At 38.8% G+C, this 23,002-nt stretch overlaps 1 protein-coding gene across 2 annotated transcripts in view; it reads left to right on the top strand.

The window, feature by feature from the left end:
* ptprn2 (protein tyrosine phosphatase receptor type N2) overlaps positions 1–23,002 on the top strand; it is a 263,055-nt gene that overhangs the window by 67,505 nt on the left and 172,548 nt on the right. For both annotated transcript variants that reach the window (XM_079604877.1, XM_079604878.1), the window contains exon 2: positions 18,054–18,104. In XM_079604877.1, coding sequence (XP_079461003.1) covers positions 18,054–18,104 — 51 coding nt within the window. The remainder of the gene's footprint in view (positions 1–18,053; positions 18,105–23,002) is intronic.

Below are 23,002 nucleotides of genomic sequence, written 5' to 3'. Positions count from 1 at the left end.
CCACCTGCTGTCATTTTTATGTGTTTTTTCTCTTAAACCAAACTCTTTAAATCACATGAGATCAATGACTGAAAACAAACCTTGCAACCACTTAAATGCACTGTACCCCTCAGAGTTTTAATTTCACTTGCGACAAATTAAATATCCCTCTTACCCTGACTGAGGTCCGTTCGAGTCCGTTTACCCTTGACTAGGATTTCTAAACCATAAAATAACAAACAAATCACATATGAGACTGCAACCACATATTCATTATTGGGGGGTATATAATAGTTAAAGTCAATCGGTGTCCCTCAATGTCTATGGTGGTTAAAAAAAAAAAAGATATCCTTCTATCAAGACTAGTGGCCCAGAGCACATTTTAACATTTGAAAATACATTGAAAAAAGACCAAATCATAATCTGTGGCAATGGCCAGTCAAGGAACTGTGTCACAATCAAGAAACGCATCCATTATGTTCAATGTATTATTGTTCAAGTTATGTATTTTCAGTGTTCATGTGTTTCTGAAATTCCATCATGCTTGCTTCAACAAAACTGTGTGCAGTCATTTGGATAAGTATTATGTAAATAATTGTATTTCCCTAATGACCTAGATGTGGATGTGTTTTTCACAATCCTTTCTGAGCAGATCTTGTATTCCCCACTGACCTACATAAAACTACATCCAAGGCAAGGTTACGTACGGTAACCCTCGTTCCCCGAGGAAGGAACCGAGACATACGTCATAACTGACGAAATGGGGATCTTGCTTGAGAGACCAATCTACTTCGAGAGTAGCTAAACTAAACGAGCCAATGCACACTGGCATGTGATAATTGCACCAGCTGCTGTGCATCGCGGCGCGAGCATAAAATGAGCAGCAGGTGTGTCGCATCTTTGTTTTTCCGCTGAGGAGCCAAACTTGTGACTCGGCCGTACAGTGGAAGCTCAGCAACTGTGGCGAGGAGACGTACGTCTCCGTTCCCTCTTTGGGAAACGAGGGTTACCATACGTAATGGAGACGTTCCCCTTCGTCAGTTCACTATGGCGTACGTAATAACTGATGAACTAGGGATATCTACCAACACGGCACTGCTACTGGCCCTTCCAGCGCTCCGCTTTAGTCTTCTGGCCTGACCGCAGTGTTGGGCAGAAAGTAGTCCTCTGGGAGTTAAAAAATGGTTAACTCACATTATAACTGTCTTACTGAAATACTTCTGCTAATTAGTTGTGGGCCACTATTACCTAAAACTGTATATTAATGCAGATTGTCTGTCGTTCTCACTACTTTGAGGAAAGATTAAGAATGGAGCAAGATTTGTTTTACCAGCGACGTTTATGTTACATCAGTAACTTTGTTCTGTAAAAAGTACTTACCTCAGAAAAACTCACAACTGGCATCTAGCGATATCAATCCACCAGCAGGGACGTCTGTTATAAGAGCACACTCGACACGTCACACCTCAGTTTACATTCTGCGAGCAACAATTAAAATGTTGAGAGGTGTAAGCAAAGTTTATTTATTCATTTAAATTAAAAAATACACCTATATCACCACACGTGTGCTGTTTTACTGGAATAAAAAAATGAAAAAATTGCCTGTATGGGAACCATATTGTAGATGGGAACCAGTTGTGTATTTTTTTTTTTTTTTTGTTATTGGAGAACATGCTAATATTAAAATTGCTCTGGTCTCTCACTAAGAAGTCATTTTAAATCCTTCCATCCACATGTTTTTTGGCCAGCAGCCATATCACCCTGTACCCCAATTTATAAAAAAATATATAGTCCCCCCCCCCCCCCCCCATCTTGTTCTGCAGATGAAAATCATGAATCTGCATTCCCATTTATAAGTTATGCACACGCTGGATGTTTAAAAGTTAAATTATCATTTATTGGTATAATAATATGACATTTTAATATGCCTAAAACATAAATACAATATGCATATAGCCCTATGAGTAATTCAAGATGTGTATGAACAAATGTCCAGTCATACCATGAATTATAAGGTAATGATTACAACTTGTACAGTGCTTGGCTTGTAGGCTATTGCCGATTCATACTGCAGAGATGCAGTCCTTGTCAACAGAAGCACACACTTCAAGAAATATGTCTTCTTGATTTACAGTAGCACTACTGCATTTGCGTAAACAGTAAAGTACTGCAAATTCCTGTATACAGTAAGTTACTTTAAATTTCATAAAAATTTATGTTTTTTTACCAGTAAGTAACTGTAAAATTACGGCAAAGTCTAACAGTGTGGCAAGATATTGTAATTAAAACCTTTCTGATCTCTCTCAAATAAATACAGAACACAAGCTGGACGTGATACACTCTGACCTTTCATTCGACAGTTAGTTGGTCTCTCTTGTCCTTAATGATTGTCGCTCATGTCTAAGCATGTGAATTGACTTGGCTAATTAGAACGATAGATCTCTCTCTCACATTCCCCTCGTTGAGTGTCACTTCACTCTGTTTATTAATCTCTCCCTCTGGTTTTGACGGTCTGTCAGTGTGTGTGACCACAGGTATTTTTTCCCTTGGAGAAATAGCTCTCGTCACTCCAAAATGAGAGCAAAATCTCTCCCTGTCTGTCTTCTATCCTCCATTTCTCTGTTTTGTGTACGTCTAAATCATTCAGCAGGACAAAGGGAAAGGTCACACTGACTATTCCTGACTCCCATAGTCCCATCATGTCTCTCACATCTTTAATTCATACTGATAGGTTGATGCCTGGAGCCCCCTAGTGGGTAATTGCTTTCCCTGGTTCAACCATATATATTATATACCGTTGTGGTCAGAATTAATGGCACCCCTGGTAAATATGAATATGATCAAAGATGGCTGTAAAAAATAAATATGCATTGTTTATCCTTTTGACCTTTCATTAAAAAAATTGCAAAAATCTAACCTTTCATTGAAGTAAAAGAATTGAAAGTGGGAGGGAAATCACATTATGAAATAAATGTTTTTCTCCAAAACACGTTGGCCACAATTATTGGCACCCTTTTATTAAATACTTTTTGCAATCTCCTTTAGCCAAGATAACAGCTTTGAGTTTTCTCTTAAAATTCCTGATGAGTTTGGAGAACACCTGACAAGAGATCAGAGACCATTCCTTCATACAGAATCTCTCCAGGTCCTTCAGATTCCCAGATCCATGCTGGTGCTTCTTCTCTTCAGTTCAGCCCACTCATAAGGCCAGGGAACTGGGACAGACGCTGAAGCTGATGCTTTACTTAAAGGGATAGCCTAGTTCACTTTAAAATTAAAATTCTGTCATCATATACTCACCCTCAAGTTGTTTAAAATCTGTATGAATTTCTTTCTTCTGCTGAACACAAAGGAAGATATTTTTAAAAATGTCAGTAACAAAACAGTTACCAGGTCCCATTGACTTCCATAGTAGGAAAAAAAAATACTATGGAAGTCAATGGGACCTGGTAACTGTTTTGTTACTGACATTTTTAAAAATATCTTCCTTTGTGTAGCAGAAGAAAGAAATTCATACAGGTTTGAAACAACTTGAGGGTGAGTATATGATGACAGAATTTTCAGTTTAAAGTGAACTATCCCTTTAATAGAGACCATTGGCATTGATTCAATGCGTGACTCTCTGATTTTTTTCTCGCGTCTTCCTCGCACTGAGGAATGCTGACCAGCGCTGTCGCCATTCATGGTAAATACCCGTAAACGTTAAAAGGGTGATACGACAAATATTTCGCTTTCATTGGACACGGCTACCTTTTCACTAATATATATGACTTGACTTGACCTTCAAAGACAGACGCGGGTAATCGCACACGCTCAGTCGATCTCTCTCATTCATTGTCTGTTTAGGCTTAAGTGCAAATCCATGAAGCCTCTGTACAAATGACCATGATAAACAGTCTTGTTATCATTATTAACTTATTTAACATTCAATATACATGCACAAAGTTCAAAACAATAAGGGTATAGCCTTATGAAAAAAGAAAGCACGCAAATATCGCGGTTGCTGCTGTTACTTGGATTCTAGTCAGCTGCAAATATGGCTTGACCCCAAAAAAATTCTAACAAAAGGTTTCTCAGTGGTTTACAGTAAGGCCCCATTTTCAAAATGGCGGCCGTCAGGTCCTTAAAATGACCATTACTCCTTTGTATTCCTCCTAGACCAGGAATACTGGTGCCTGATACATGTTTGGGCCATATAATATTCTAATTAGCATATTTGTATGATAGATAAGTGATTACAAGTACAAATATAGCTGCAAGCAGCAATCACCGGGGCCAAGCGCAAGCAAGACGACAAGACATGCCAAAGTGGCTGGGAGTGTGAGACCCACTGCAGCAAGGAGCAATTAAAGACATTTGAAGATGAATTTTGGCAAAATGGTTGAAAAATCACATACAATAACTAAAAATATGATTATCACTTTCGACCAATAGGTGGCGCAGTTACGAAACTGATGTGATGTGGTCAGAGTGAAGTGACAATGACACATACAAAGTTTGGTGTCAATATGTCAAGGCATTGCAGATATAAAGCCTGAATAGTCATTTTGGCATCATGCCTCAACTTTGCCACTGCGGTATACGAAAACGGTTTTGTCTATCGACACGAAATCCATAACTTTTACTCGGCACAGTCTGGAGATGACACGATCCGATTTTGGTGAAAATCGGACGTTCGGTCTAGGAGGAGTTCGAAAAAGTAGGTTTTAAAAGAAAATAAAGATGGCGGACAGGAACTTTGATTGACTATGGCAAAATTGGTATCTATGTTTTCAGCATAACCCAAGGAATCTATTGAGATCAGTGTCATTACTATAGGCAAATTTATTCAAAAGTTATTAGCATTTTTGGAAATTTCATTATAACTTTTGACCAAAAGGTGGCGCTGTCTCATAAATTTTTGAGTACTTTTAGGGCGTTGTACTGATGACCCATACTGAGTTTCGTAACGATACGTTCATGCGTTCATAAAATACAGCATTTTAGCACATAATTCAAAATGGCCGACAGCCAAAATGGCCGATATGGGAAAATTGAATATCAGTCAACTCAGCACGACGCCCTGAATCTAACGAGACCACTTTTGTGATTTTTGGACAAACCGTTCAGAAGTTATAAGCAAAAACATAAATTATTCATATCTCCGGACCAGTAGGTGGCGCTGCGCCGAAACGCAGCAAGTAACCTCAGGTCATGCTTGTGACGACATGTACCAAATTTGGTCTGAATCCGATAAAGCGTTGTGGAGATACGGATTTACGTCTGTTTTTGCAAGCGCTACGTAAAATTTATTTGCGCGGTATTCGAGAACGGTAATTCGAATCAACTTGAATTCCATAACTTTTGGTCGTCATAGTCTGGAGATGATCTGGTTCATTTTTCGTGAAATTCGGAGCAACGGCCTAGGAGGAGTTCGAAAAAGTAGGTTTTTCGGAAAATTCAAAATGGCGGGAAAACTATTATGGCGGAAAATGACGTCATAGGGTGCAGTCGAATCGTCGTGAGCTCAGGAATCAGAGGAAAAAAGAATGTTGTTTCTAGCCCTTGTGGTTCAAAAGTTATTAGCATAAACATGAGTGAAACTTTGGACAGCTGGTGGCGCTAGAGGGAATGAGTTGGAGACTCCAAATTTGCTATGGTGATAGTTCAGGCTGTCCTCTATCACTGTGCCAATTTGTATAAGTTTCCCGCAAACGGTTCTATAGGCTGCCATAGACGCCCAGTCGGAAGAAAAAGAAAAAAAAGAAAAAGACAAGCAGCAATCACCGGGGCCAAGCGCAAGCAAGACGACAAGACATGCCAAAGTGGCTGGGAGTGTGAGACCCACTGCAGCAAGGAGCAATTAAAGACATTTGAAGATGAATTTTGGCAAAATGGTTGAAAAATCACATACAATAACTAAAAATATGATTATCACTTTCGACCAATAGGTGGCGCAGTTACGAAACTGATGTGATGTGGTCAGAGTGAAGTGACAATGACACATACAAAGTTTGGTGTCAATATGTCAAGGCATTGCAGATATAAAGCCTGAATAGTCATTTTGGCATCATGACTCAACTTTGCCACTGCGGTATACGAAAACGGTTTCGTCTATCGACACGAAATCCATAACTTTTACTCGGCACGGTCTGGAGATGACACGATCCAATTTTGGTGAAAATCGGACGTTCGGTCTAGGAGGAGTTCGAAAAAGTAGGTTTTAAAAGAAAATAAAGATGGCGGACAGGAAGTTTGGCTGACTATGGCAAAATTGGTATCTATGTTTTCAGCATAACCCAAGGAATCTATTGAGATCAGTGTCATTACTATAGGCAAATATATTCAAAAGTTATTAGCATTTTTGGAAATTTCATTATAACTTTTGACCAAAAGGTGGCGCTGTCTCATACATTTTTGAGTACCTTTAGGGCGTTGTACTGATGACCCATACTGAGTTTCGTAACGATACGTTCATGCGTTCATAAAATACAGCATTTTAGCACATAATTCAAAATGGCCGACAGCCAAAATGGCCGATATGGGAAAATTGGATATCAGTCAACTCAACACGACGCCCTGAATCTAACGAGACCACTTTTGTGATTTTTGGACAAACCGTTCAGAAGTTATAAGCAAAAACATAAATTCTTCATATCTCCGGACCAGTAGGTGGCGCTGCGCCGAAACGCAGCATGTAGCCTCAGGTCATGCTTGTGATGACATGTACCAAATTTGGTCTGAATCCAACAAAGCGTTGTGGAGATACGGCCTTACGTCTGTTTTCGCAAGCGCTACGTAAAATTTATTTGCGCGGTATTCGAGAACGGTAATTCGAATAAACTTGAATTCCATAACTTTTGGTCGTCAAGGTCTGGAGATGATCTGGTTCATTTTTCGTGAAATTCGGATCAACGGCCTAGGAGGAGTTCGAAAAAGTAGGTTTTTTGGAAAATTCAAAATGGCGGGAAAACTATTATGACGGAAAATGACGTCATAGGGTGCAGTCGAATCGTCGTGAGCTCAGGAATCAGAGGAAAAAAGAATTTTGTTTCTAGCCCTTGTGGTTCAAAAGTTATTAGCATAAACATGAGTGAAACTTTGGACAGCTGGTGGCGCTAGAGGGAATGAGTCGGAGACTCCAAATTTGCTATGGTGATAGTTCAGGCTGTCCTCTATCACTGTGCCAATTTTCATAAGTTTCCCGCAAACGGTTCTATAGGCTGCCATAGACGCCCAGTCGGAAGAAAAAGAAAAAGAAAAAAAAGAAAAAGAAGAATAAGAACGGGAACAGATACAATAGGTGCCCGCACCTTCAGTGCTTGGCCCCTAAAAAAGAAGAATAAGAACGGGAACAGATACAATAGGTGCCCGCACCTTCAGTGCTTGGCCCCTAATTATATATTAAAGCAATTGGTTACAAGCATATTTATGTGAAAAATAAGTACAATTTCCCTTAAGTAATTGCATATTTCTTCTTTCTCAAATCGTTTTGCCTAGTAATGGTGGTTTCTGTGGTTCATAACCATTCCAAAAAAGAATAAATTCATTAGAACTGTGTGGTACTGTAAAATTAGTCAAAACAGGGCTGCCACGTGAAGGCATGTGCTGATTGTCTGAACCCATATCGAATCACGCCAATTCATCGCCTCCTCAGCGGCGCTGCTTTAGAGCGGAATGTTGTGGACACAACTTTGGGGACATAACCAGGTCTAGGCCGTAGAAACACCTTCACAAGACCTGGGGAAAACTCCGTACAAGGCTCACTCACAGAAAGAGCCTTCAGATCCCCCACGCGCTTGAGAGATGCCAACGCTAACAACAGTGCCACCTTGAGATTCAGAATCTGGTCCGGAGCTGATCCAAGGGTTCAAAGGAAGGCTCTAATAGCCCCTCCAGAACAACTGATAAATCCCAGGTGGGGACACTAATAGGACATGCAGGTCTCAAGCGTCTAACTCCATGCTTAGACGAGGAGACCAGACTGTGTCTACCTAAGGGGACCTCGTCTGACTCCCGATAGGCAGCGATAGCCGCGACATAAACTCTCAAAGTGGTAGCAGATGTTCCAGTCTCAAATTTATCCTGCAGGAATTCCAGCACTGAACTGACTGGGCAGCTGACTGGGTCCACTGCATGAGCCGAACACCAAGACTCAAAAACCTTCCACTTAGAGAAATAAAGTAGTCAAGTAGAAGGCGCACAAGTGTTATCAATGGTCTCCCGAACATCACCGCGAAGACCAGACACCACTGTCGCTAGCGATTGCCTCTTATCAGCCACACCCACAGCCTCCATATCTCGGGACGATGATGCCAAATCCTGCCCGGGAGCTGAGACCGCAGATGATAGGAATCTGCCAAGGGGATCTCTCCACCAGGGAGCTCAGTTCCGAGAACCACGTCTGGGATGGCCAGAATGGGGCAACCAGAAGGAGGCGGATTCCATACTCCCTCACTCTGCAAAGAACTGCAGGGATTAGCTTGACCGGATGAGCGAGGGCATCTATCCACAGAGGCGTCGGATGAGACCGGGAAAACCACAGGGGGCACTGTGTTGCAAAGAGGTCTGCCTCGCCAAACATGCTCCAAATTTGAGCCACTGTTAAGTCCCCCGACTTGAGCTTCTGTCTTGACAGAAAGTCCGCTGCGATGTTCAGGTCCCCTGGAACGTGAACTGTTCTCAGCGAAAGAAACCTGTCTTGAGCCCAAAGGAGGAGGCGGTGCGCATGCCTGTCGAGACAGACAAAACTTTACATCTCCAAAGAGCGAAGGCAACTGCCTGACACTCTCAGCAGGCGGAAGGCAGACCAAGAAGGGCGGATGCCCCTGAGTTTCATCCACCACAGGAATGGACTCATATGAAGGAGACCCAAGGGCAGCACAGGAGAGGCTGCTGCCATGAGCCACAGAAGCCTGCGACATATGCCCACTGCTACATGATGGCCGAGCCTGAAGCGGGCTAAGCATGCACAGAGACTGGAAACTCGAGCAGGGGCCAGACGGGCCTGCATCGAGAGAGAATCGAGTTGGACACCCAGGAAAGTGGTCTGCTGAGAAGGGGTTAAGATACTCTTCTGAGCATTCAACCTGAGACAAGAGATCGGAGGTGGTGGAGAAGGACATCCCTGTGACGACACACCAACTCTCTGGAATGAGCAAGAATGAGCCAGTCGTCTAGATAATTTAGCATATGGATGCCCTGGAGCCTCAAGGGGGCATGCACATGGAGAACGTCCGCGGAGCCAGAGCTAGACCAAATGGAAGGACCCGATACTGATACGCCTTTCCCCCAAAGGCGTATCTAACCTGAGGTTTAGTATAATGCCACCTTTGTACTCAAAAACATTTATATAGGATGCATTACATATTCAAATTGAAATGAGTGACCATTTTAGAGGGTTCACACACCTCTGTTCGGGCTAATTCAGAGTTGTTTATGATCAAAATTATACAACTCCAATTTAAGTTACTTTTGGGTGCAATAACTTTTACATTGAATGTCAAGTCTGTGTTTTAGCAAAAAAAGGGTATGTCCAAAAATACGTACTGAGTAGGAGTTACATGACATAGGCTAAATCGTTTACATCTCTGGTTCACCCCAAACAAAGATTAAACCTTACAGTAATCTCACAAAATCATGTATTCCATAAGTATGTTCAGTGCAATTTAGACAAGTCCAATGGATTCATAGACCCAGAAAACATGGGGTTAGACACCAAGATTACTTATCTAGGTCAAATAATGAAGGAGTTATGATATTTTAGGGCTTCCTGCCCATCTTGGACACCATCTTGAAAATTACACCTTTCTAGTGGTCAAACTTTGGTAAACTTTTAGTATGTTATTAAGGACATCTAATACCACAAAAAAAAAAAAAACAGCTGAGAAACCTTTTGTTAGAATTTTTTTAGGGTTAGGTGTTTTTTTCCCCCATATATGCAGCCGCCTATTCCTCTGCGGTTGGCTTGTTAGTAGCGCGGTACTACAATATTGTGGTTATCGTGACAGCCCTAACATGGGGGTTCTTTTTATCCTAGTGTGCACCAAACCCATCTAGTGTGTTTGCTGCCAAAAAGCTTTTTTTTTTAGTTTCATCTGACCACAGAACCCTGTGCCGTTTGAAGTTCCAGTCATGTCTGACAACTGAATTTGCTGGAGTTTGTTTTTGGATGAGCGAAGAGGATTTTTCTTGAAACCCTCCCAAACAACATGTGGGGATGTAAGGGTTGTTTTATGTTTTATTTTTGGTAGGCTCCATCTGTGATCCTTTAAGAGTCTTTGGCCAGTCAATCTTTCCTCCTCACTGTGCATTAAGACAATATAGACACACGTCCTCTTCCTGGCATATTCATAACTGTTTTAGTTGATTGGAACTTCTTAATTATTGCCCTCATGGTCAAAATGGGGATTTTCAATTCTTTAGCTATTTTCTTACAGCCATATAGAATATAGAATATATATTATATATATATAGCAATTTAATCAAACTCCTATAGAGAATTGTGCTTATTGTGTGTATTTGCTTCAATTACCAAGGAAATTTACTTATGCAATTTTTTTAATAGGCCTACTGTTTTGTTCTTTTAAGATTGCTTTGGGTCGCTAAGGGTGGAAGAAATGCATAAATCATTTTAAAGAGACCCTGATTCACTATCACTCCAGTTTAAATGTAACTAAATTTATAAATGCAAATTTTATACTATACTATTTATATACCAAAGCATAAAAAAATAGATGGACCTGACCTGAGTTATTGGGAGTATTGTTCTTTGCAGATTTTATTGATTCTTAATTAAGTAGCCTAATTACCCTCTTTTGAGGATACAGGGCTTATATTACTATTTATTAATGCTCACTCTATATAATTTTCTGATTTTCTTTTGAGAATTAAATATATGCATGATTTGCAAATATGTATAGGCTAATACAAAATAATTGTCAATTGAGAGTTTCATTCTGGTAGTGTTATAATTTAACTGTGCAACTGTTATAATTTGTCACCACCTAAGTTTTTTAATGTGTGGTTGTCATCAGTGATGAATCCTGGTTCAGGGTGGCAATGTTCTCTCTAGTACACATTCTTTACAATCAACACCTTAAAAAGCAAAACAAGAAACAACCAGGACAGTTCTCTGAGGAACTAAATAGGATCTATAAGTCTCTGCAAGAACTCCTGCCACTGGTTCTTTCGGTAACAATGAATGAACACTAGCAATTTATCTTTATAAATATGGCAATTTATCTGTTCAATAAAATACCTTACTCACATGTTGAGTGAGTAATAAAAACGGCATCTCTGTGTACTTTTAAAACATTTAAAATTCCTCACTTCGAAACTTGCTATCTTAGAAAAGTCAACCAAATGTTGATTCTCGTTTTATTACAAGCTCTGTCTCTGTTCTCTCTTTTTGCCAACGGACTCTCCTCTGTTCTGCGTTTGTTTAAAATGTGTGATTCCTCTGAGGTTTGAGATTTAGCTGATCAACCTTTCTCACTCCTTGTGACAAATAACCTATGACACTACTAAGTAGCAGGAGCAACTTTTCTCTGTTTATATGACAAGACACGCACGGGCAAGTGACGTGTATGTACAACAATTTATATTTACATGGTCTGACAGGTCTAAAATATAACACTTATAGTAGGCTTACCATAGTGACTCAGGGTAATACAAAAACATGTTTTGGGAGATGGATTGATAATGTATTGTCTTAATATTTAAATTTTGAACCAAAAAAGTTACATAGTGTATCTTTAAAAAATATTTTTTTAGCTTTGACTTTTTGTTCTCACTTTTCATTGTGTTATTTAAAAAAAAGAGTTGCCTTCACCTTGACTGAGGTGGCTTTTAATGAGACTCAGTGAGCACAAAACTCTCCTATTCAAGATGCGCTATTAATTTACTCTCAGGTCATGTACCCTGTCTGTGTGGCAGAGTATGCAGCTGCAAACAACTCTGCTTCTTTTCCATTCCACTCTCATTTCCCCTTTCCCTCTCTCTGCAGCCCCTTCCTCTCTTTTTCTGTCTTTTCTTTATATGCCTCCTTGCTTTACCTAAAAGCTCATTCAGTAAGGTACAACAAGGGACAGTGTGAACCCGAAAACAAGCCAACATAAGGTTGAAGAATGAGAGAGTTGTGTTGTGTCGTTGGCATATATGTCACGATTAATGTAAGAAAGAGAAAAGATAGCGTCTTCTAATTAAATGCTTTGTATGATTGGTACACACCTAAACTGTTACATATCATTCCTCCAGTAAGGATATTAAAAAAATGTAGGGTACAACAGCTTGTCACTAGGGTAGTACCTTAAAAGAGACACCTTTGTACTTTATCAACCACTAAAGGGAGGAGATTTGTAACTTATGTACCATTATATTCATTGGCTGAATTTGAAGGATCGTCAGGATGGAGTGACACTGAATGATGACAGGTCTGCTTCTGTGCTTGTTGGTAGAATAAAACATCTAGACACTTTAAGAATTTTAGCATATTTAAAGCAATATAGCATTTCTGAGATTGAGTTTCTAAAACATTTGGGATATCAAAATTAGTAGCTATTTAGATCTAACCCTAATCTGTAACATAGTATTGAATAAAGAAAGTTTTATAACAAACTAAAACACAAAGAGTATGCTTTTATTGCTTGTGTGGTTCAAGACGAAATCCATATAATTCCAAAGGATCCATAATTTTTTTTACATGTAGTCGTCATTCATGACCACTGAAGCTCAAGTTCAAAGTGATTTTATGCTAAAAATTCAAGTCATTTTTGAGTGTTAAAGAATGTACAAATATTAGAGTGGGTAATTATAACATATTAACATACTGAATAATCCATGTGAATATTTGTGGTACTTCATACAGTAAATCATGCAATGATTTTTATTGACCCATTTACAATAAAATGGTATAAGGAAATTCAACATTTCTATAAATATAGTAGACAATAGCCTAATGTTCCATCATTAAATATCTCTAGAGCGCAACAAGCTGTTGGTTGATGAATGTCATATTCATACCAATAGTACTACCATTTAACAGATGTTGTAAATATTCTGAGAATAACAGAATAATCATATAGCAGTTAGTTTAATTTACATCCATATTATAATAGTCTACAATGATACCAGGACAAAAATGATTAAACAAGTACAGTCATAAGTGAATAGAATCCCCTATCCTCCATGGATTATAGTGATGTGAATTAATTTTTCAGAATTCAGGTCACTTGGCACTGGTTATTTTTAACCTCACCAAAATCCATTTCCATGTACCGGTAGTTAATTATGGTAGAATTAGTATGTAGTGCAAACATTTTTTTTGCACCAGGGTCGTGCATATAAACAATTATTTAGCATTAAAAGCCATTGGATATCCATAAAATACATATAAGTGTGTATAAATCTCGCAACCCTAATGCATATACCATCATCATTCAGTATGCAGTTCTGCAGGCTTGTTTTAATCACCATAGAATGAGGCTTCACATACACTGCTGTTGTTCTTCTTCCTCAAAGACTGAACCTATGGGGAAATGAGGCACTGTGTGAGTGGTGGGTGGGTTAAAATGGATTCTTCATAAAGATGTCAGCCTGTAGGCTTCAGTCAAAGCATTGTTCTATGGGAGGGGTGAAGACTCAGATGTACTCAGCACATGGTGTGCTTCCTGTGGCTCTGTGTAAAAAGGACATTTTCATCAGATTCAAGCACAAAATGTAATCTGTACTAGAGTGTTGCTTGCTAGACAAAGATAACTGTAGAATTAGTTAAATGTTTGTTTAAAATTTATTTTGATCTTTCTGTGTATCACTGTGTATCACTGTCATCTCCATTGAAACTTGTGTTGTATGAATGCTTTAAATCGACAAGCTCCTCCTAAATTACTGCAACAGTCATGTCTGAAAGCATGATGTTGAAAGTCAGCAGTCAAGTTTTGGAGTTAAAAATCACATTCATTTTCTCCAGGGGAATTGATTTTTTAACAATAACTTAAACCTTTAAGGACAGACCTACTGTGAGCCATGAAGTTGTTAATCATCAGTATAAACTTGTTTAAATTCACCATGAAATCAAAATGGACAATTCTTATTTTTATTTATTATATATGATTTATGTGTATTATTATAATCCCTCTTGACATCTCTTCTCTGATAACGTGTTTAATGGCATGAAAACGGGGAAGCCTGTCACTCACATGAGATCACACCAATAGCAAACCACAATAATCTAACAATCCAACCAATCCTTGATGGACAAACTCAAGTCCCGCCCTACATTTTTTTCTCATTCCACAAGCCATTTTGCTCAGATATAGCCTACGTCACAATAGGGAAGAAAATACTATCACAGCTTTCAGTTTATGCCGACTTCAACAGTGAAGTTCCTGATGAAAAACTGCATTACTCATGATTTTGTGAAAACTCTCCATCAATAAGAGGATTTAAACAAGCAAATTGCACCAAGACAACTCTTAAGTGCCCACCCACTCCCACGATTGACGTAATAGTCATTATCGCTACACTCTAAATATATTTATGCCTAAATATCTTGCAATAAACCATATTTTTTCTGTATATATAATCAATATTTCATCAGTCATTCACAAGGCTTCAAAGAATTGTAGTTATTGCCTCATTAAGCACACATAGTCTTGTACCTTTTGTCTTTTCACTGATTTTCAAATACGTTGTGCATCAGTTTGTAATGTTGTGATTCACCTTATACCTGATTGATTTGGTTCATGGCTTATTGCTTTTTAAACTTTTTTTATTCCTATGGGAAAAATGAGTATGAGTACTTTTTGTTTTATTATGCAGTATGTACTGTAGCTAGTAATTTGCTTGTACTCATAAATTAACTGACAGTTGATGTAGACCCAATATCGAGGGAGGGCTCAATTTCTCAAAATTCACGTCCCTTGTGGCACACAGCAGACTCGCTCTCGCATTACATCCAAACGCAATTGCCACCGTCTTGCTTCTCATATCGTTTGTAGTGAAAATGAGCTCATACAGACTTTAGTATTAATAATACAAAATTCTTGTTGCTAGACCAATTGATTTTTACATGATCTGGAAATTTTTTTTCTTAGCAAAATCTTTAAATATATGATAATACCTTGATAATCTTGTCTGGGTTTATTTTGTCATAATCACCCTAAAATAATGATATACCTTACATATTAAAAAGGGGGTTATTGTGTGCACATCCCAACTTCTGGCAGGTGCTGGACAAAAAGGAATATTAAAACGAAAGGATTGTAATGTCCGCAACACTGCTACTAACTCCCATATTTAATAAAATTGCAACGTTTCGACCCTACTGGGTCTTCTTCAGGCAATTGATTTTTACATGATCTGGATTTTTTTTTTCTTAGCAAAATCTTTAAATATATGATAATACCTTGATAATCTTGTCTGGGTTTATTTTGTCATAATCACCCTAAAATAATGATATACCTTACATATTGTCTTCTCATTATACAGTATTGTTACTGACAATTTCTTACACGCTCAAAAGAAGTGTGGAACATGGTAATCTTTTGCCAAAGTGATTCTCTTTAGTGCGCTGTGCCATGGGAGAACCTTGTCTTCCCTATGATAAAAAAAGAAAAGAAAAAGCTATTACTGTTTAATTATGTTTCCTTTTAGTCAACCTCAGGAGCCAACAAGCACAGGCCGGCCTGCGTGAGTGGACACTCTTCCGAGATAACAAATGGTTTTGTCGACCTGATTTAGGAGCTAGGAGCAGGCAGAACGCGCTTTATCCAGACAGACGTCGGTGTGAGGAACGGGGGTAATTAATATGGAATGCTGATGAGAATTCTGACAAGTTCTAATAAAAGAGGCTGAGTGGTTTGATAAGACTTGAGTGCCCAGGAGTAATTACAGAGCTTTAAACAGTGTGTAGAACAGAGTTTAGTGTGGGACTGTCTTCATGTTTAATAGAATCTTCCCCTGACCCTCCCTCCACCATTGACAGGCCATTTATTACTGCCGGCTTTCTGATTCAGCATGCCAATAGCTGCACTGCACTTCAACTCTAATATCTTTTAGGACGATTTTCTGAGTAGACATGGGTTGTTTCGCAGACTTTATTTTGCTCTAGTGTGTTGATTCTTCATTTTTGGGTCGGCAACAGTGACATGAACCTTGGCTCTTTTATGAATTATGATTTTTACACTAATGACAGCCGTGAGGGCATACAGACTGGAAAAGAGAAAGACGGATAATAAAGCAAATGTGTAGGTTATAAAGTCATCTCAGAGGCTTGAGAAAGGAGGAAAGAAATGAAACATTTCTCTACTGTGAACAATGTAATAAATGTATGTGGTAATGAAAAAGGGAAAGGCAAAATGAGAGCTCTGATTTCTCTCTTTCTCTCTCTCTCTCTCTCTCTCTCTCTCTCTCTCTCTCTCTCTCTCTCTCTCTCTCTCTCTCTCTCTTTCTCTCCCTTTTGTCTTTCCCTTGTGCTTTATCAAAGGACAGCTGCTAAAGAGTCCCTTGGCCATGTGCATGGACACACACACATTGGCACATGTACAAAGCTTTGTAATCTTTCCTCTTGTCACCTAAGAGCTCCCTTTCAGTCCTGTCTCCATGGAGACGGCAAACTGTTTTGTGTCACAGTTTATGTTCTGGTCGGTTTAGCCTCAGCAGTCTGTGTGTTCGCATCTAATCCTGCCTCATCTCTCTAGAAATGATGTCCACTATAGTTACAAAAACTTTTTGTCATTTTCTTTTTTCGTTATTTCTGAATTATCCTCACTGTGTACTCTGCAGATGATTCAGTGGAAGGTGGAGCTCAGTGCTGAATGAGTCTATATTAAGGTCAATGAATAGTTTCAAGAGCTTCTCTTTGCACTGAACCATTAAAGACTGTGAATGATAGGAATTCTGTGGATCACAAGCTGCAGCACTTTTCTTCCTCTTTTTTCATGTGTAACATCTTGTCCATCTGCTATTATTATTTTATATATCTCAATCTTTTTATCTCATATATATATCTCATTTTCTTTCTTCTTTCTTTTAAAAATGTTCTGTGCCTTCTTGTTTCCCCCTTTTATTGAGCTACTGATCTACTCTAAAAATGTCTTTGTAAGCTGTATATGTAAATAAATGACACATTATAATTCATAAGAGTGACACATTTAACATCATAAATTTACAGTGCTGATATACAGTTCAACACCATAGGGATTTATTACTACCCTTGGATTTAATGGTGGGATTTTTTCTACATGTTATTACACCATTACGCCATAGGTGCTGACAGGTGACTATCTTTATAAGTGAGTCAATGATTCATTCACTCAATGGATTCATTCAGAAACTAAACAAATATGAGTCAGTCATTGAATCATTTACTCAACCGATTCAGTCAACAACTGTGTCTCATTTGTCAGCCGCATTGACACGGTCTCATTTCAGAAAAGTAACCATTATTCTAAAGTGAACAAGACATTACAGTAATTTATGACTTACAAGAAATAACAGTCAATTTTATAATGGATGCTTTTCTGTAATGAGACATTTCAATGACCTATGCGGCTGACAAATGCGACTTCCGGAGGGTTCAGCCTTCAAAATGAGACACAGCTAAATCAAACAGGAACTACACAAGTGAGTAATTTGCTCAACCCATTCATTCCGTGATACTAGGAACGCCACAACTGTGTGTTGTCCATAGACGCGAAACGGTGATACATTTTGAGCTGGTGAAGCAAAATAGATTGATGATATTGCTTCTAAAATGTAAGTTACTCAATACTTACTTGTTTATTGAACTATTGTATAGATACTGGAAACAATATCACACTCGCAATCGCACTGTTGCATGCGCTAAAAGTGACAGCCATCTAGTGTCACACCAAATCATATTGATCTAAAATAAGGTTATTTCAAATTTGTTTACTGCACAAATTGGAAGTCCTGCTAATTAGAACTCGTACATGGCTGATTATTTGCGGGTTGCATTCCAAATACTGATCAGCAGAAAACTGAGGGGCTGAACAAACCGTTTTTATGAATTCCCTCACACTTTTCATTATGGCTTTCCATTCCAATGATGATTTTTTTTTTTTTTTTCACAGGTTGTCTGTTTGAAGATGTGGTATGTGAGTCGTATGAAGTCTGCATCAACGGTGAGTCGTAAAAAGATTACATTTTGCACCAAGTATTCTTTTAATTTTAACTGCAAAAAATAGATAAAGTCTCTTCCAAAACGAGCTGTCACTCACTCTACTACCCAATTTTATTTAATGATCTCATGTTAAGATTTTATCTTATCATACTGACACTTTAAAAACGGCAAAACATAAATGTCACAAAAATAGTTCAGAGATGGAAGTAAATGGTTTGTGTGTGTGTGTGTACACTCAGTGTGCTATTAGTGAGAAATTAAGCGTCAAGTTAATGTACGTTTATTTTATTTTATTTACAGTAGCCTATTTATTTGTTTAATACAATCTAATCAAAGTTTACTTTTAAATTATGTTTTAATTAGGCTGGATTGTGAAATTCAACTAGTCATTTTCCAGCTTTATCTGCACTGATGTGATGTAATTTAATCTTTGGAAAGCAAGACAGTGCTTCTCATTGAATCTCGGAAATAAGGAAAACTTGAACGAGGAATGGTGGTAGTAGCCTATTGTAGTGATTATGAGGCTGGATTGTCCATATTATGAAATGGGGCCAGGCAGTAACTGTGTAGGGCTAGCTATCAACATTTCTCATATTGCAAATCAATGTATGTGTAGCTTTAAAATAGAAAGTGAGGGACTGAATGGGGACTTGGCTGTGAAGAAGACCTATCAAGTCAAGTCCTTTCAAGTGCAAGCAAGTGAAAAGATCCAATCGAGGTTTAGCTGTCAGAAAGATGAGATTTACCTTGTGCCACCTGATTGCAGATCGTTTTGTTAGACTTGAGCTTCAGCATTGGAATTCTACTCTTCTTGGCTTTGTGGTTTCATCATTATCAAGTAGGCCTAATCCAAAAAGTGTAATCCAAAAAGTGTCCAAAGACAAATTTCCACCACGGTGGACGATAAATATATTTCTATTCTATTCTATTCTATTCTATTCTATTCTATTCTATTCTATTCTATTCTATTCTATTCTATTCTATTCTATTCTATTCTATTCTATGTAGGGAGGTACAGTATGTCAATTTTCACAAATTCCCATGATCGATCGTCGTTTAAATTAAAGATCAATTAATTGATTAATCGTTATAGACGTAATACTGCAATGTGTCTGCAGTGGTATAGCCAACAGCATGACAGTGTGTGCAAATGCTGCTCAAAACGACATGTTCCTCACCAAATGAATGAGAAGAGTTTTTAAAGGAACACTCATTTTCCAACTCCCCACAGGTGAGTTTTACCGTTTTCGAATCCATTTAGCCGATCTCCGGGACTGGCGGTAGCAGTTTTAGCATAGCTTACTGTAGATCATTATATCTGATTAGACCGTTAGCATCTCTCTCAAAAAAATATTTCGCTATTTTTCCTATTTAAACCTTTACTCTTCTGTAGTTACATCGTGTACTAAGACCGACAGAAAATTTAAATTTGGGATTTTCTAGGCCAATATGACTAGGAACTATACTCTCATTCCTGCGTAATAATCAAAGAACTGTGCTGCCGTACCATGGGTGCAGCAGGCGCAATGGTATTACACAGCACCTGAAAATAGTCCCCAGCTAGGTAACTTTCGACGTGACCGGGACTAAGTTTGCAATATCATTGCGCCTGCTGGTACGGCAGCACAGTTCCTTGATTATTACGCAGGAATGAGAAGTCCTAGTCATATTGGCCTAGAAAATCACAACTTTTCATTTTTTTTGTTGTACTTAGTACACGATGTAACTACAGAAGAGTCAAGTTTTAAATAGGATTTTTTTTCTTGTTATCTGTTACATGGAAATGTATATGTTCATGTGTATAGTTTAAAAGCAAATACAATTTTTATTTATTTAATTAAATAAACTCTTAATGCCAAAAACCCGGAGATCGGCTGAATGGATTTGAAAACGGTAAAACTCAACTGTTTAACTCTAGGGGAGTTGGAAAATTAGTTTCCAAAAAAAGTGGAGTGTTCCTTTAATCTACGCGTTAGTATTGTAAAATGTTTCAATGTGATTGATCATTTAATAAATTGATTATTTAATAATCAAATAACGACTTATTCAGCATGTCATCAACACCGCCTCAGATGCGTGCTAGTCAAAATGTGTTGTGCTAGTCAAAAAAGCGCGTGCTCTTCCTGGAACAACCAGCTGACAACGGAAACTAAACCAAAATCACAACAATTTAATAAAATTGTGTTTTTTAAGTAATATGATGGAAAATGTCCCAATCATAGTTATTATTAGTTGTGCATTGCTGTTTGAGCTGCGTGCTGAATGGACACCGGTAAACTGGAGCACTTTGCTAGCGCGTTATTTAACTCAAAGAAACGCATCCTATATGAGACAAACTACACAAAATAAAAACAATATTACAAGTATTTGCACAAAACAAAAGGCTGCACGCGCAAACCTTTAGTAATAATGAAGGTGTGAAATGGTCCCAAACATAACTCCGGCACGCTCGCTTTACATGTTTCGCGGTTGAGCAGCACGCATGCGCATGTACCTGCTTAATCGACGATCGATACGTTTTATCAATTAAATGTTCTAGTAGGCTAGTAAAGCCCCGTTCACACCGCCAGCGATTTTGTCGGTAGTGCTGTCGCTCTAATGTTATTGGTTGACTGGACGTCTTGCCATATCTATACTAAATGCCATCACAAGTGTTGCAACTATAGGCTCAAAAGAAACAGTATGCTGTTGGGAGAGTGTTTTTATATTACCATAGCAGTATTCAGTGGATTAAATCATTTACTAGATTAACGATCGATCAAGCAACAAATGAAATTCACTCATACTTTCTTGTCCCTAATAGTCAACACAATGCAGCAGTGCTAAACTTGCATCAAAAACTTACAACACTCGAACTGTCGACAGTTTCTTTTCCATGCATAATTTTATTATACCCATGAATGAGGTTAGTCAAATCATATAAGTGAAATCGCCCTCGAACTCTGTCTTGCCTGCACTCCGAGATGGTGACGTAACGTGAGCTCCACTGAAAGTCTTCTTTCCTATTGGTTGTCGCTCGTGAAAATCGCTTCTCATTTGCATAAAGTTGACATTTCAGAACTTTTGTCGCTTGTCTCCTGTCGCTTGACATGCCCACATTCTGTCGCCAACGGTCACTGTCGCTCGTGTCGCCGGAAGTCGCCAGCGCTCCATTGAAATGAATGGGATCTTGTCGCTTTGTCGCTGCGTGTAGCTGGCGGTGTGAACGGGGCTTAAGAGTGCATGGCTATGTCACACATGTTCCCGCCCCCACGGTCATGGCACAAAAATACCATCAAAACTTAATTTTGGAATATACTTTGTGTTACAAATCTTTATATTAAGTTAACTGGCTTTCTAGTAATGCAATACAGTAAATGACAGTTGTCTGTGGTCTCCCAGTGGCTTACATTATTGTCAGTTTAGTGTTAAGTGATTAATTTATAGCATGACAAAAGATAACATCTATGCTTTTATGTCCGAAAACATTTATTTTTGTGAATTTGAATGTGAGCAAAGGATTGTGTGTGATTTTAGGCCACGAAGGATACATATGATGCGTCCGTTAAAACAGGCCGACTGAAGGACGAGAAATGGAGGCTGCCTTTCAAGGATCCTTAAAATTGAGATGGCCTTCAGCGATGTTTGATGACATGGTAGCCGAGATATGCAGCCTTCCGTTTGAGAAACACCCATTGTCTCTCCCTCGTGCAAGTAAACACGTCATCAACAAGTATGCTTCACAAGTCCTGAAAAGTGAAGCCAAAATGTTTCGATCTCCCCCATGTGGCTCGAAGCAGTAAAAGTTATAAACCCCGCCCTCTCCATGTAATCTAATGGGACGTGAGACAAACTAAACAATCAAATTAACCTTCAAATATTTTTTTCCAAAGATGGTTTCTGTCTTTTTAGGGTTTTTTTCTTTTCGTTTTTGTTAGTTTTGATTTGAAAACAAGGGTGTGAAGTCATGATTGACAGGCACCATCGAGGCACTAACAGACTTTATGCATGATCTTCAGGAGGAGATTGGAGCTTAAACTTTAATTTCTACATTTCCATAACTGTTTATTTCACACCGACATAATGAGTTGTTCTGCAGTAAACTGCACTAAACGATTCTGCACGAGTGTGGCGGGGACTTGATACCGCGGCTACACTTCATGCTCAATACGGCGCAGACTCAGGCTCCAAGATGTCAGCGTCCTATAGCTATGGATATTGGCAGATACTGAAAGTTCTGACGGTTTGATGTATTTTGTTGACTCCGTACCAAAGAAGCACAGTGCATTGACCAAAATAGTTTATGATACCTACAAATTTGGTCAGTTCAAATTCAATTCAAAGGTTAAATTCTTTAATTTGTGCGATGGTGTATTTGGAACCCCGTGTGTGATGATTTTCTCGTGACGTGGAACACTTTTGGAGCCCAGACAAGATAAGCACCAAGTCATTCACTTCAATTAAACAAATGCAGTGAAGAGTGAAAACCCAAGTACTCAGGGAGTGCTGTCAAACCTCAGGACTTATGAAAGAAATATGCCAAGGACTGTCAGGGGACTTTTATCTCCCCTTGGTTTCTTTCTCCTTCTCTGGTTTTGTGTTGTTGCACAAGCTGTTCTCGTGTGAATGATTTGGAGTGACAAGCTTTGTTTATTTTTAATGGATGGGCCCCTTCACTACCTCTTCAGCACCCTGAGACGCTGGAGTAGAGTGGGAATCACTCCCTGGGGGCTATTCTGCAGCACCTTACTGTCAGATAATATTGTGGCACTTCAGGAAATTGTCCTGTCTCAGTCCCTGTTTAATCTCTACACAATAGCTGCTCATGCCACCTCAGATATTCACAGATGACTCCTCCGTTGACAATGAAGAGCGGTCTGGAGACAGGAAGCTGGTGCTGGACCCAGTATTCTGGCACAG

The sequence above is a fragment of the Phoxinus phoxinus genome (assembly GCF_949152265.1).
Source record: "Phoxinus phoxinus genome assembly, chromosome: 2".
Taxonomy (NCBI): Eukaryota; Metazoa; Chordata; class Actinopteri; order Cypriniformes; family Leuciscidae; genus Phoxinus; species Phoxinus phoxinus.
This window is presented reverse-complemented; position numbering and strand designations above follow the sequence as displayed.